General features: G+C 30.1%; 1 protein-coding gene across 1 annotated transcript in view; it reads right to left on the minus strand.

Annotated features, from left to right (window-relative positions):
• Positions 1-12,555, minus strand: part of LOC130896751 (valine--tRNA ligase) — a 17,558-nt gene continuing 5,003 nt past the window's right edge. The window contains exons 7-14 of the mRNA XM_057805048.1: positions 12,249-12,471; positions 10,266-10,411; positions 9,932-10,145; positions 8,261-8,559; positions 7,143-7,472; positions 5,484-5,691; positions 4,887-5,217; positions 1-3,788 (exon numbers count right to left, since the gene is read on the minus strand). Coding sequence (XP_057661031.1) covers positions 3,406-3,788; positions 4,887-5,217; positions 5,484-5,691; positions 7,143-7,472; positions 8,261-8,559; positions 9,932-10,145; positions 10,266-10,411; positions 12,249-12,471 — 2,134 coding nt within the window. The 3' untranslated portion in view covers positions 1-3,405. The remainder of the gene's footprint in view (positions 3,789-4,886; positions 5,218-5,483; positions 5,692-7,142; positions 7,473-8,260; positions 8,560-9,931; positions 10,146-10,265; positions 10,412-12,248; positions 12,472-12,555) is intronic.

Here is a 12,555-nt window from a genome sequence, read left to right on the forward strand (position 1 = left end):
TTATTACTGTAGATAAATATTTATTTTAGCGTTCTTGCCACTATTAAGATTATATTTTTGGTATTGATTTGTAATACAGCATCTCACGATTTTTAGATATAAAACTGCAAAAATTGGTAAATATACAAATATTAAGTAATATTACAGCAACTAATATATAAAATAACAAAAATATCGTCATGTAACTTGCTGCCAGCAGCAAGCTTCATAAAATCAGTTTTATATCAATCGATTGATTCTAGAAAGAGAAGCAGCCAAACCAATATTATAAGATCATTTGATTTAAGATAAATTTTAATCAGTTTACTAAATCCTTATTTTAGCATACAAAATGTTCTGCAGTCCATTATTAGATTTGTTCCAACCCATCAAAAGACCGACCTTGGTATGATGACGATTCTGCGCAATAGAGATCACGTGTTCCAACCGGGCAGTTACCGTTATACGAAAGATTGTTTTGTGTTCCAACCGACTAACATTATTCGTGAACCGTTTCCGAGGCGGTCTTTTCGATACTTGGTTGATGGCAAGTACTGTTACCAGAACCGTGCAAAGCCGGAGATTGCGCAGAAAGTATTATTTAAACGCTTTCAATAACCGTTCCAAGTACGGACCCGATTAGCAGGTCAGAACAAACCTATTTAAATGGTTGTCTTCTTTTTCTCACATAATTTATTATTGTAACAAATCCAAAAACTTAGTTTTTCCCTAATTTCTTCTCTGAATTCAGTAGCGGATCAAGAATACCAATATAAAAACTTAAATGTAATCGTTAGTTACAAAAACAAAGAAAAAAAACACACGTTTATTGTTTCTGATGACATAATGACTTCTCTTTGTAGGATGATCACATTTGTCAATGGTTTTATTGGGCGAAAATCATGCTGCCCACATCAGGTATATCATATGACTATGTCAGTTTTACGAAGAAATGATAAGGCGACGTGAGAAGTTTCCATCGAATATATTCTTTTCTGATGAAGCTAACTTTTCTTTAAATAAAATAATTTCCAAGTACAGTGAACCTCATACGTAGCGTCCGGAGAAAGTAAATATATAGCTAGATATCATCGATCAATGAAGCCTACCTTGGATCTATACCGGAAGCGATTCTAAGACAACCCAAAACGTAGAAGTTCAGATTTTTTATCAATTACTATAGAGGTAAATCATCTGTTAATGTAATTGAAAAAAAAGATGGCCGAAATTCCATTTGAAAGTGCCACGTTTTTAAAACTAAAAAATCCGCAAACTTATAACGGTCATTGTTTCCGAAGAATACCGACTACGTAGTTTGTTAATCCTAGTGGTGATTTGGTGACGTTCAAACAGTATGAAAGTTGAGATTCTAGGAACATCGCTGAGAGATATGTCACAAAATCATTAACAAGTAAAAAAGAAGTGTCAAATTGAATCATTATTGGTTGGTAGTATACTTCAATTCTAATTATTTCATATATTGAGTCAATAGAGCTTCCTTTATTGTAAAATTTCCTTGTAAGCAGCAAAATCACGTTAACATCAATGACGAATCTTTAAGATTAAGCAATTAGTATTTTAATATAAAAGTACATTTTGGGAGGAACGATTTGTAAGAATTTATCAAATTGTATAATTAAATGGTAATATTATAATTTTAATTGTTATATCTGAAAAATAACAGTATAGTTTCTAATTAAAACTTCCATATATTTTTTTAAGAGCAAATTTAAAAACGGTAAGAATGTTACAATTGTCGCCAACGAGTCGAAAATTGTCCTCACTCAGAAAATCATTTTCCTCCTCCCGAGGAAAATTGTCCCCCTTCATATATAGATCCGCTACTGTCTGGATTATAAACAAATATTATTTTCTTTAATTTATGAAGCATTGCATAATCAAATATTATTATGATGTTTCAAGATACACACCAACTTAAAAAAAATGTTACATGACTGATGTAATCCAGTAAAAATCATGAATTTAAATTATGGACAGGATCAATTATTCTGTTTTATTCGATGTGGTTAAGACCAATGAAACGAATACATATTGAATAACATTTGGTAACACTGAATGTATTAACATAAAATTCAAGTCATTCGACAAGTATGGCGGATCTGTTGTTTAGGTAGTACAATTATATGACATTAAAGCGAGCAAAGACATATCAAATTATAGTCCCACAAAAAATTCAACTACATGCTTGTGAATCTTGGTCAATAGAAGAATATGAAATAGGTAAAAAACTATAGAAATGCAGATATGGAAAAATAAACGTGAAAATTTTGGGTATAAGAAAAACAAACAATAAAGTTTCAGAAGAAATTGGAGAAGAAAGGAACTTAATAAATACAACCATGGAAAGGAAATTAAAAGTAAACCATTATCACATTAGACACAACAGATTTATCAAGAACATATTTGAAGGTCAAGAAATAAAATGAAACAGTCAAAGTTGAATCGGGATCTGTGTCTACAATGACAGAGCTCGGCCTTTATAAAATGGTTAGAATTGGTAACTTCCATTAACTTCACTTTCCAGAATAGAGAGAATTAGACTTATGATAACAAGGTCCTCTCTGATCAAGGTCATCTCATCAGCAAATCTCAGTTGTGGAAAGAACAAAAAATGAACGTGGAAAGGTTTTTACTATGATTTTGAGTAGAAAGATTAGAAAAGGAGATCTACCAATCGAACTTTCACGAAAAATGCCATCTAATCTTGTGCAATCCTCTTTAAGAAAGAAATACTTGTTACTGAAAGATGTGAGGAAACGTGAAATAGAGATTCATTCTGACAGTTATCAAAGTATTAAACTCCCACGTTATCAAATCAAAGCTAATGTCTCAGGAAATTCAATTTCTGAGGTAAGAACAATAAGGTCTTTTTCTTTTAGATTCCCAGTAATTCGGAAAATAGAAAAAAAGGAACAAATATAAATGACAGAAATGTATCGACCTAGAACCTCTCTGTGGTATAAAAAAATGCATTTACAAGATTTTTTCTCATGATAATGAAGAATCTAATTTATTTTGTGAATTCTTCCAAGACTATAGTGTGATGATATTCACTCATATAAAATGCAATTAAATGTAATGTAAAGATTGCTTTTACAATATAAATAGTAGTTCTGTAAAAATTACATTGAGGATATATTTTTCCGTATCTATTAATATTGTATTTGCTTATGACATCCCAATCATTCTCATATCAATAAGAGAGAATTTAAAATTAAAGTTCATAAAATGAACATGTTTATCCCAATATAACTGGATAGTAAGACATATAATTGGGCACCTCTCCTGTAGATATTCATGTAATCTTACTGGATTGTATATTAAATTAGCAACAACATGCTTCTAAAATAAATTAAATCAACATTTACAACAAGCTTCATAGAAAAAGTATAAAAAAGTTGGATTTTACATAATTCTCAACGAACTGAGAGCAGCTTCCAATCTACTTATCTCTGCACTGGTCTGAATCAGTTTCTCTTCATTTAACTGCCTAACTTCTAGAGGCACTTTAGATTCATAATCTGAGGCGTCTTTTGCTGTATTCAATCGTTCTCGAGTTGATTGTAAGAAATCTAATTTCTTTCGGATTTTTGCAATTTCTTTAGGCGGATCGATTAATCCTTTAAGCAGTAAGTTCACCTCACATTTGTCCGAAACAGTTAGAATAGTGCAACCATCAGGTGCTGTTTCGTTAACAGCGATTTTTGAACAGAAAGCCAAAGTCTGAAGTGCCGATTCATAATTCAACATAATTTCTGCAGTCATTTCGTCGTTACACTGAATATACGCTGAAAATAACAAATATTGTCCTAATAAATATTACTACATTAATGTATAAGAAAGATAATATTTTATTAATTTTTACATATGTCCATTTAAAATTATTTCATCATCAAGTACTGAGCTTATTTTAACAATAAAAAATAGAGACAGGTCAATTTTGGGAATTGGAATGTAGTTTTTGTCAGTCCTTCTCTAGTGTAAACTACTTTGAAAATTTATAACGAATCCAATTACTAGAATTGTGCTTTTTAAAACAAGGTATGACAATTAATATAGAGTTACAACATAATTTTAACTGAAAACATTTGCTTCTGTGATGTTTTATTTGAATAAAATGGTCAATTGAAGATTTTGTATTTGAATTTGCTACTGGAGACACTAGTGTAGAAAGAGCTAATGGAAATGTCGAATGTGACAGTTCATTTGGTGGCTCTAAATGTGTTTAATTCATTACATAATAATTTCTGGTCTCAATATTTTACAAGAGATATTTACAATAGTTGGTTCTTTAGACACCTTCAAATCACGAAAAATTTAACAACAAAGTAATTTTGGTTCCCAATAATGCTATACCTGAGCCATTTTTTCTACATTCTTGCCTGTAGGACTTTAGAAAGGACTAGTTTAAGTAAAATACATTCTTTCTAATAATTTCTATGATTTTGTTGGATATTAGTAGTTAAAATACTTTAAAAATGTATCATATTTGGAACATATCTCGACAAAATGAGATAGCATTCTGGCTTACGGCATTGTTTATGGTGAATACACTCGCGAGTAAATCATTGTACTAGTGACATTTGGCGCCTCACGGGTAATCTGTTAGTACTGATGATATAGCACTATTAAATCCTGTAAACATCATCTTAAACTATACATGTCAATTTGAATTTTTTTTGGGATATGGCACTATTGAAATAGGAGTGCAATGTTTCTAACATATACTAGTTGATATATGTAGCTTAGCGACTTAATCATTGATGCATAATGAACAAAATGTATTAAGATTAGTACATTATAGATAAAGATAAACAGATGTTGTTCTATAATTGCATTTAAAGTTAAATTCATAAAGCAGTTTTAGCAAATTATACGTAGCATACCTTCTGTCTTTGTCTTATTAGGAATATTATAATCGCTTCTAGCGGACCTGATACTTTTTGCTACTTTTTGCACAAAATACACTTCATCCTCTATATCCTCGTTCTTCCATCTGTAATATTCTTTTTCGCTTGGGTAACTGGCAACACAAATGCTTGGAATTTTCTCAACTACATCTTTTGGTCTAGGTAATCGTTGATACAATTCTTCAGTAATAAATGGCATAAATGGAGATAAAAGTCTCAATCCTATTTCCAATGCTCTATAAAGTGTTATTTGAGCAGTTTTTTTGGCTTCATTATCATCACTAGCAAATACTGGTTTTAATATTTCCTAAAAATTTTTATTATTCAATATTAAAAGGACATCACATTTTCTCTATTAAAAACCATACATTGTCAACTCTATGTTATTTTTGCTTGGTTGTGAGTTTTTGAATGCAATCTCATTATAACTGAATTATAGAAATGAATTCTAAAATCTACCAATGTTACTTACATGTAAATAAAAATCAGAAACTATCATTAGAATGTCGAATTTGTAATTGCTTTTTTAGGTGAAAATAACTGAAAACAATTTCAAACTAAACAAATACTTACCAAATAAACATCACAGAGCTCATACAGCCAAACATTATAAATTGCAGTGGTAACATGACCAAATTCATAGGCAGTTAAATTACGATTTGCCTCAGTAATAGCAGTGGCTAATCTACTGAGCATCCATAAGTCCATCAAACTTTCGTTTCCAATTAATTTATTATCAGAAGGTGCTTCAAATTCTGAAGAGAAGTAGGTCAATGCAAATCTGAAAAACAACGACCATTATTCTATGCCTAATTTCAAAATTATTTTACACTTTAGACAGTCATGGATTCATCATCAGGCTAAGTAGGATGAAGCCTAGGGCGCCAAAATTTTTTTTTATTGTTTACACGAAGAAGACGAGTTTTGAGATTTTTACAGAAACAAAAGTGATTTAATAAAAATTAAATTAAAGTACACTAAAGCTTCTCTTGCTTGAAAAGAGTGAGGAATTATTTATGATAGATATCAAGTGAAGAAAAGCTGAACGCGTCTTTTATGCCTAGTCAGACCTAGTGAACAAGATTTTATGCGTCGAATATATTGTATTGTTTTTATAACTTAACCCATTAAAACCCAAATGGGCCGTTAATGACCCCCCAGAGTAGAAATGATTCCATTACGCATGGTCATTTGCAGACGACATTAAAAGTACAACCATCTAAAACAGAAGTTCCCAAATATGTTTCTCCTCGTAAGCCACTTTTAAAATACTAATTACTAGTTTCAGTTAATACATGAACACCATATCCCAAACTCGTCAAAAAATCAGATCTAACTAAGTACATTAAATTAAATTTTATTATTAAGTAGTTTCTGTGTCATTGGTTTTTCATATATCAGTATTCATATATTTATTAGCTGTTCTTGTGATATATGTCTTCTTTTTTGTTTATTTAAGTAGGATGTACGTGTTTTGGCCGTGTTTGTTCTCTGGGTCGTTAACGAGCCCTTGGCCACCTATCGGACTATTAACAGCTTTGATTTTTTTACCACTGAACTGTTAGAGGAAGCCGATATGATATGAATTTGGATATGAATGATTTTCAGATTCTTCCGGAAGGCATATACATAACTCTACCGAACATGACGGCGAAATAAGAATTGTGCATGAATGAATTATCAAGGACGAAAAAACCAAGAAAGACTATAGAAAGTGAACACATTGGGAAAAGTGTTGTGTTTAAATTTTTCACAAATAATATCCTGGTTTACGTTTTTCTTATATTTTGATTACTTTTTACACCGGCGAAGTTAATGTATGAGCATAGATAAATTTCACAGCAACAGGAATAGTTAGGGAGAACATAACTGTGATATGTGAATTAGTTGATTGAAAAATATTGTTCTATATTCTTCGATTTCCGAATTGGCAAGTGTGAAGTATTTTTCATCATCCATAACAATGACTCTCTCACTCACAAAACTCTTCTTACTAGTTTTTCTGCTGTTCTTTCGGTAGGAATTCTTGGTTTTCCACTTTTTGGAAGATTTAAATATTTCACTTCCTTTTTGGCAATTTGTAAGACAAATTGGCAATTTTTTTCAATTACAGAATCAACTATACATAATTCATTTAGGAATATATTAACAATTTGTGAAAAAAGTAACTTTTAAAAAATTAAATATGATAAAATATTGATATATTATTGAAGGCACTAAACATTGCGTTACCTTGTTGCATTCCAGATCTTATTACAAAAAAATCGATATCCCTGAACACGTAAAATATCCAAATTGATATCCCTGCCAGAGCACATTGCACAAAGAGCAAATCTAAGAGCGTCAGTACCACATTCTGGAATTCCATCAGGATAATCTTGCTTTTGTCCCTGTTTGGCCTTCTCTATTTCTTTGATATCTAAATTACTCTCATATAATTGACTATTCAGAGCTTCCAAAGATATTCCAGTTATAACGTCCATTGGATCTATGACATTACCCAAAGATTTGCTCATTTTTCTTCCATGAGCATCACGGACAATGGGATGTAAATACACTTCTCTAAAATAGAAAAAAAAATAAAGGATTGAAATAACAATACTTTTGATTTAAGGGGGTTGTGGAAATGAAATATTTATTTTGATATTGCATTGTCAAGTTGTTTGGACAAAGACAATGTTTCCATTGCTAACAATGTCAGAACTTATAATTTTAGATTTCAATTTGAGGAAAAAATTCCAAGTTTGAAGATGTAGTCATTCTATGATATAAATATATATACAGTGGAAAAGATGGCAAGCATTTATAATATCAATAAGCATCTAGAAGTTACAGTAGGTATAAAAAATTAGCAGTGAGAAGTCAACAATATAAAATTACTTTGTTGGAGAATTTATTAATAATTCATGGCCAAAGAATTAATTTAGTTGATTTATTTTATTATATATTTAAAAATAACGCTAATGATAAATTTATTTATGAGCAAAAATTTTGCAAATACAATATCAAATCACTATATAAGAGAAAAATTTGTGACTATTACTTGCCAAAGTATTTTATTGTTTCCAATTCCTTAAAAATATATTTTCAAAATTTTTACTACAAAATTAATTCGTTATTGAGATATCGTCTGGAGCAACAAAATTATTTCTTTGGCAACTAATTCTCCAGCAAAATTGGTTCGATTTTGCTAGTTCTCACTGCTATCTATTGGGACCTAATCACATTTCTATTACGGAAAGTACACTTCCATTAAAATTTAAGAAAAGGTAATACAGAAAATAGAATAAGAACAGTAGTTTCCATGTCCATACATATTTTTAAATCAAAAATTAGCTGTAAATACATACTTGAATGGAAGTTTTCCTAATAATTTTTGACCCATAAAGACCATCCTAGCGACCCAGAAAAATAAAATGTCATGACCAGTTTCTAACAAAGATGTTGGATAAAATACTTTGAGATCTTCAGTATCATCAGGCCATCCGAAAACAGAGAACGGGAATAATGCTGAAGAAAACCAAGTGTCCAACACGTCTTCATCCTGTGTTAATATCAAATCATCTTCTGTTGTATTAAATTTCTTGGTAGCTTTCGACAATGCTTCTTCCTTTGTTCTACCAGATACCCAAAATTCACTATCCTCTGCCTAAAAATAAACTAAATCAAAATCTATGTTAAAATAAGAATTATTACCTCTACCTTCAGCACTTGTCACTACATTTATTACCTTTCCAAGAGCAAAAAGTTCTCTGTTTGACAATTAGTAATAAAATACAAAAGAAGAAAATCCACATAAGTTATTAAAAAAACCGATTAGAGAAGCTTATCGATATAAAAAATATTATTTCTTTAATTCTACTAAGAATAGTGACAGAAAGAGAAAATCAAGAGGTAATAACTGTAGACTATCATCTAAATAAAGCTATTAATTGAATAATTCTATTCTGTAGAGGCTTTAATTGGAAATAAAGATGGACAAGAAATACAAGAAATACCATAGGTTTGCATTTTATTATGAGCTATTATATCTTATGAGCTAAGATATTAATCTTCATCTAAGTATATAGCGTAAAATATATGCCTGAAATGCTCAAGATAACTAATGTATTCAAGTTGATAACACTTAACTGAGATATTTGCACTATATACAAAATAGACTAAAGGGTCTGCAATATGATAAAAAAAATGAAATTGCATTGATGAACCTCGAAATATCAAAAAAACATACATTAAATTATAACGAATCGAAAATTCTTGAAACGGAATCGAATACACGGAAAAGAGAATTTTTAAAAATCGTTCATACATAAAAACGAGAAACCTATCAATGATAAAAAAGACCTATATAATTGAAGTAAAATTTATAGTTTTATTTTTTATATTTTAATACAACTACGAATAATTTGTTTCTTGTTAAAACAGATTTCTATTTGGATGTAGGTTGGTTAATAAAGTTCCCTAATTGTCAGTGTCAAAATCATATTGTCATAAAAATTGAAAGTAGTCGAAGCGTCAATATTGTATGATTTTAAAGAAATTTTAATTGATAGAGACCTAATATCAACAACATAAAAGAGGTCTAAGAAATAAGAAATTTATATATATTTATAAATAGTTTTACATAATCATGAGTATTCAACCAATTTAAAAATTAGAGTATACATATACAATGTGAATCATAATTCATAAACCTCAACTTCTTCATTAAAAAATCAAACTAAGTGTGAAATATGTGTATTTGAAGATATATTATAAAATTGGCTTACTTTCAATTCGAGGGTGAATTCCTAGATGTTTTTATAACAGAGCAAGCCACAGTAGAAGTTAAGGTTTATTAATAATTATAATTATAAATCAAAATATTTTGATGAAGACTTAAAGTAGTGGAAACGTAAAAATTTTTATCTGTCTTTCAAAAATTATAGAAAAACTAATACTAGAGGATAATTAATAAACTTTGACAAATTAAATACCTATGTGGCGGAGAACTTTGTTTTATAATATTCAGTAATACTTACACCTGGTTGTAATTTATGGCCAGGTTTGCTTTTTATAGTAACAAAATAGGCAGGAATTCTATGACCCCACCATAGCTGTCTAGAAATACACCAGTCCCGAATACCGTCCATCCAATGATGCCATGTTTTGACATGCATTTCTGGTATTATTTTCAAGTCTCCATCATTTACTGCTTTTATAGCATTTTGAGCCATTTCTCCACATCTTACATACCTACAACAAATACATGAAACTACTTTTCAACACATTATATCGTATTATAGTTGTTTTTGTTGCTCATAATACATAACTTGGCTGATTTATTATTTCTACTATTGGAATTTTACTCCTTACCATTGAGGTTTCAGCATAGGTTCCACAACATCTTTGCTACGGCTGCAAATTGGTACTACCATAGGATTGTTTTTAGTTTCAATGTAGAGACCTAGTTCCGTTAAAGATTTCACAATTTCTTTTCTTGCATGAAAACGCTTCATTCCCTGTAAAAATATAATTTGGAGTATTCAAATTCACTGATCGCTGTATTATTTCTGATGAATTTTAGTAAATTATTAGTGGAAATGTCAGCAAACTATATAATCCTCAAAATACATATATTGAATTGAGTCCATAAGGGATTTGATTAGTTTTTATCCGCTAATCTTAGTATATTCAATTTCGTTAATGAATTATTCAACTGAAAAGAAGAAAACAACTCACTCTTCTATGATAAGAAAAACTTAAAAGCAAAGGGCATTTGGTTGATGTTGATATGTGTTTTGTCATCCCAGATGGTTTCAAAGAGTTGAAAAAGTCTATTGGATATATGAAATTTTGAAATTATTGTCTACTAACCACTTCTCTACAGGACTGCCTCTGCTTCATGTATTCTTTTAAGGGACTAAATCCATGGCGGATTGTCATGATTAAGAAGTCATTGTATATTGAACATTATTGGTAAAAGCGCCAACAGCGCTTAAAATAAATGTTCAGTTTACTACAAATCATCAGTAAAGTATTTTATATTAAAAAATAAACTATTCCAGTCCACTAAATTGTAAGAGTTTCTTCTAAACAATATTAGTGTACGCCTACAGTCAATGGCCCATTTTTAGGTTTTACATCATTTCGTAACATTCCGGTAGTCCAATCACCTGTTTTGACAAATGGGTTTCTCCACTTTTTGCACATTTAACTCTATATTTAATGTTGAAAAACATCCCTGTGCTTCCCACTTCCAACAAACTCATTTTACACCTTTTAAATCAATCATAATCCTTCAGTCTTCACAGTTACTACCTTATTCTATAGACATTTGTTAGCCTTGTTTAGAACTTCTTCAACTTTCACAATAGTTACTACAAACACAATCTCATTAAAGTGGCTATAGAAGCATACAGTCCCTGCTTGGCTGAAAAAATTAGAGTATCTTCTTCAGACGAAGGTTAACGACGATCATGACTATTTGTATTTTGTTCAAAGCTGCTCTAAACAATTGGTTTGATGTGCAGTTAAATCATTTCAATAAGTTTCGCAGCCATTATATTCTTTGTCGTCCTATACCTCTCTTTCCTTGCATAATCAATCTATGAAATTCATATCATTCTCTCATTACATGACCAAAGTACTCTAATTTGCGGGCTTTTATGGTAGTCAATAATTCTCTTTGAATTGCCAATTTGCATAAAACTTCTTCTATTGCGAGTCTATTTGTCCATGATATTCATAGTATTCTTCTAAATATTTCAAAGGCTTCCAGTTTTTTCATTATTACTTTGATTAAATTAGCTGCCTCCATTCGATAGAGAAGGATCGAGTATATATAACATTTTATCATTCTCTTTTTCAATTCGTTATTCAAGTTTCTCATCGGAAGAAGTTTTTCATTTTATAAAATGTACTGCGGGCAATTTCAATTCTTACTTTTATTTCTTCAGTATTAGAGTATAAGACATAGAAATTGAAATTGGTGCAGCTAAGTAATTCTAACAATTCATTCAGCTTTTTTACCACACCTCATAGAATTTTCAAAAATGTACTCAAAAATTGTATTTTAGCTGTTTTTATTGATTAAATCAATAAACTAATTTTTGATTTTTAAAACACAAAAAACTTTCAGCACATTTTGAACTCAAGTCTTGATTTTAGTGAAAATGTCTAAAAAAGTCATAAATCAATTACATGAATATACTGGATATGCCTAAAATGTTCTAAAACCAGGTTTGCATGAATATCTTTTTAATGAAATCTCTTTGAAACACATCAGTTAGATGGTTTCAAAGTTTGTGAAGGACAGGTAGAAACAATTTTTGTGTATGACATATAGATAATACTTACAGTAAACTTTCCATAACCTCCTACAATAACTCCAGCATCATCAAAAATAGTAATAAAAGGTAAATGGTGCTTTTTTCCTATTTCATAGTCATTTGCATCATGGGCAGGTGTAATTTTAACAGCTCCAGTGCCAAAACCTAGTTCAACAAAATCATCGACTATAATTGGTATTTTTCTATCACAGAATGGGTGAATCACGTATTTTCCATGCAAATGTGTATATCTAAAATGTATAAATTGTTGTTATTTGGAATTTTAGAATGAAAGAAATGTCAGTAATAATTTCAGCTTTATTCAAATACAACAG

This window comes from Diorhabda carinulata, chromosome 7 (genome assembly GCF_026250575.1).
Source record: "Diorhabda carinulata isolate Delta chromosome 7, icDioCari1.1, whole genome shotgun sequence".
In the NCBI taxonomy this organism is placed as follows: domain Eukaryota; kingdom Metazoa; phylum Arthropoda; class Insecta; order Coleoptera; family Chrysomelidae; genus Diorhabda; species Diorhabda carinulata.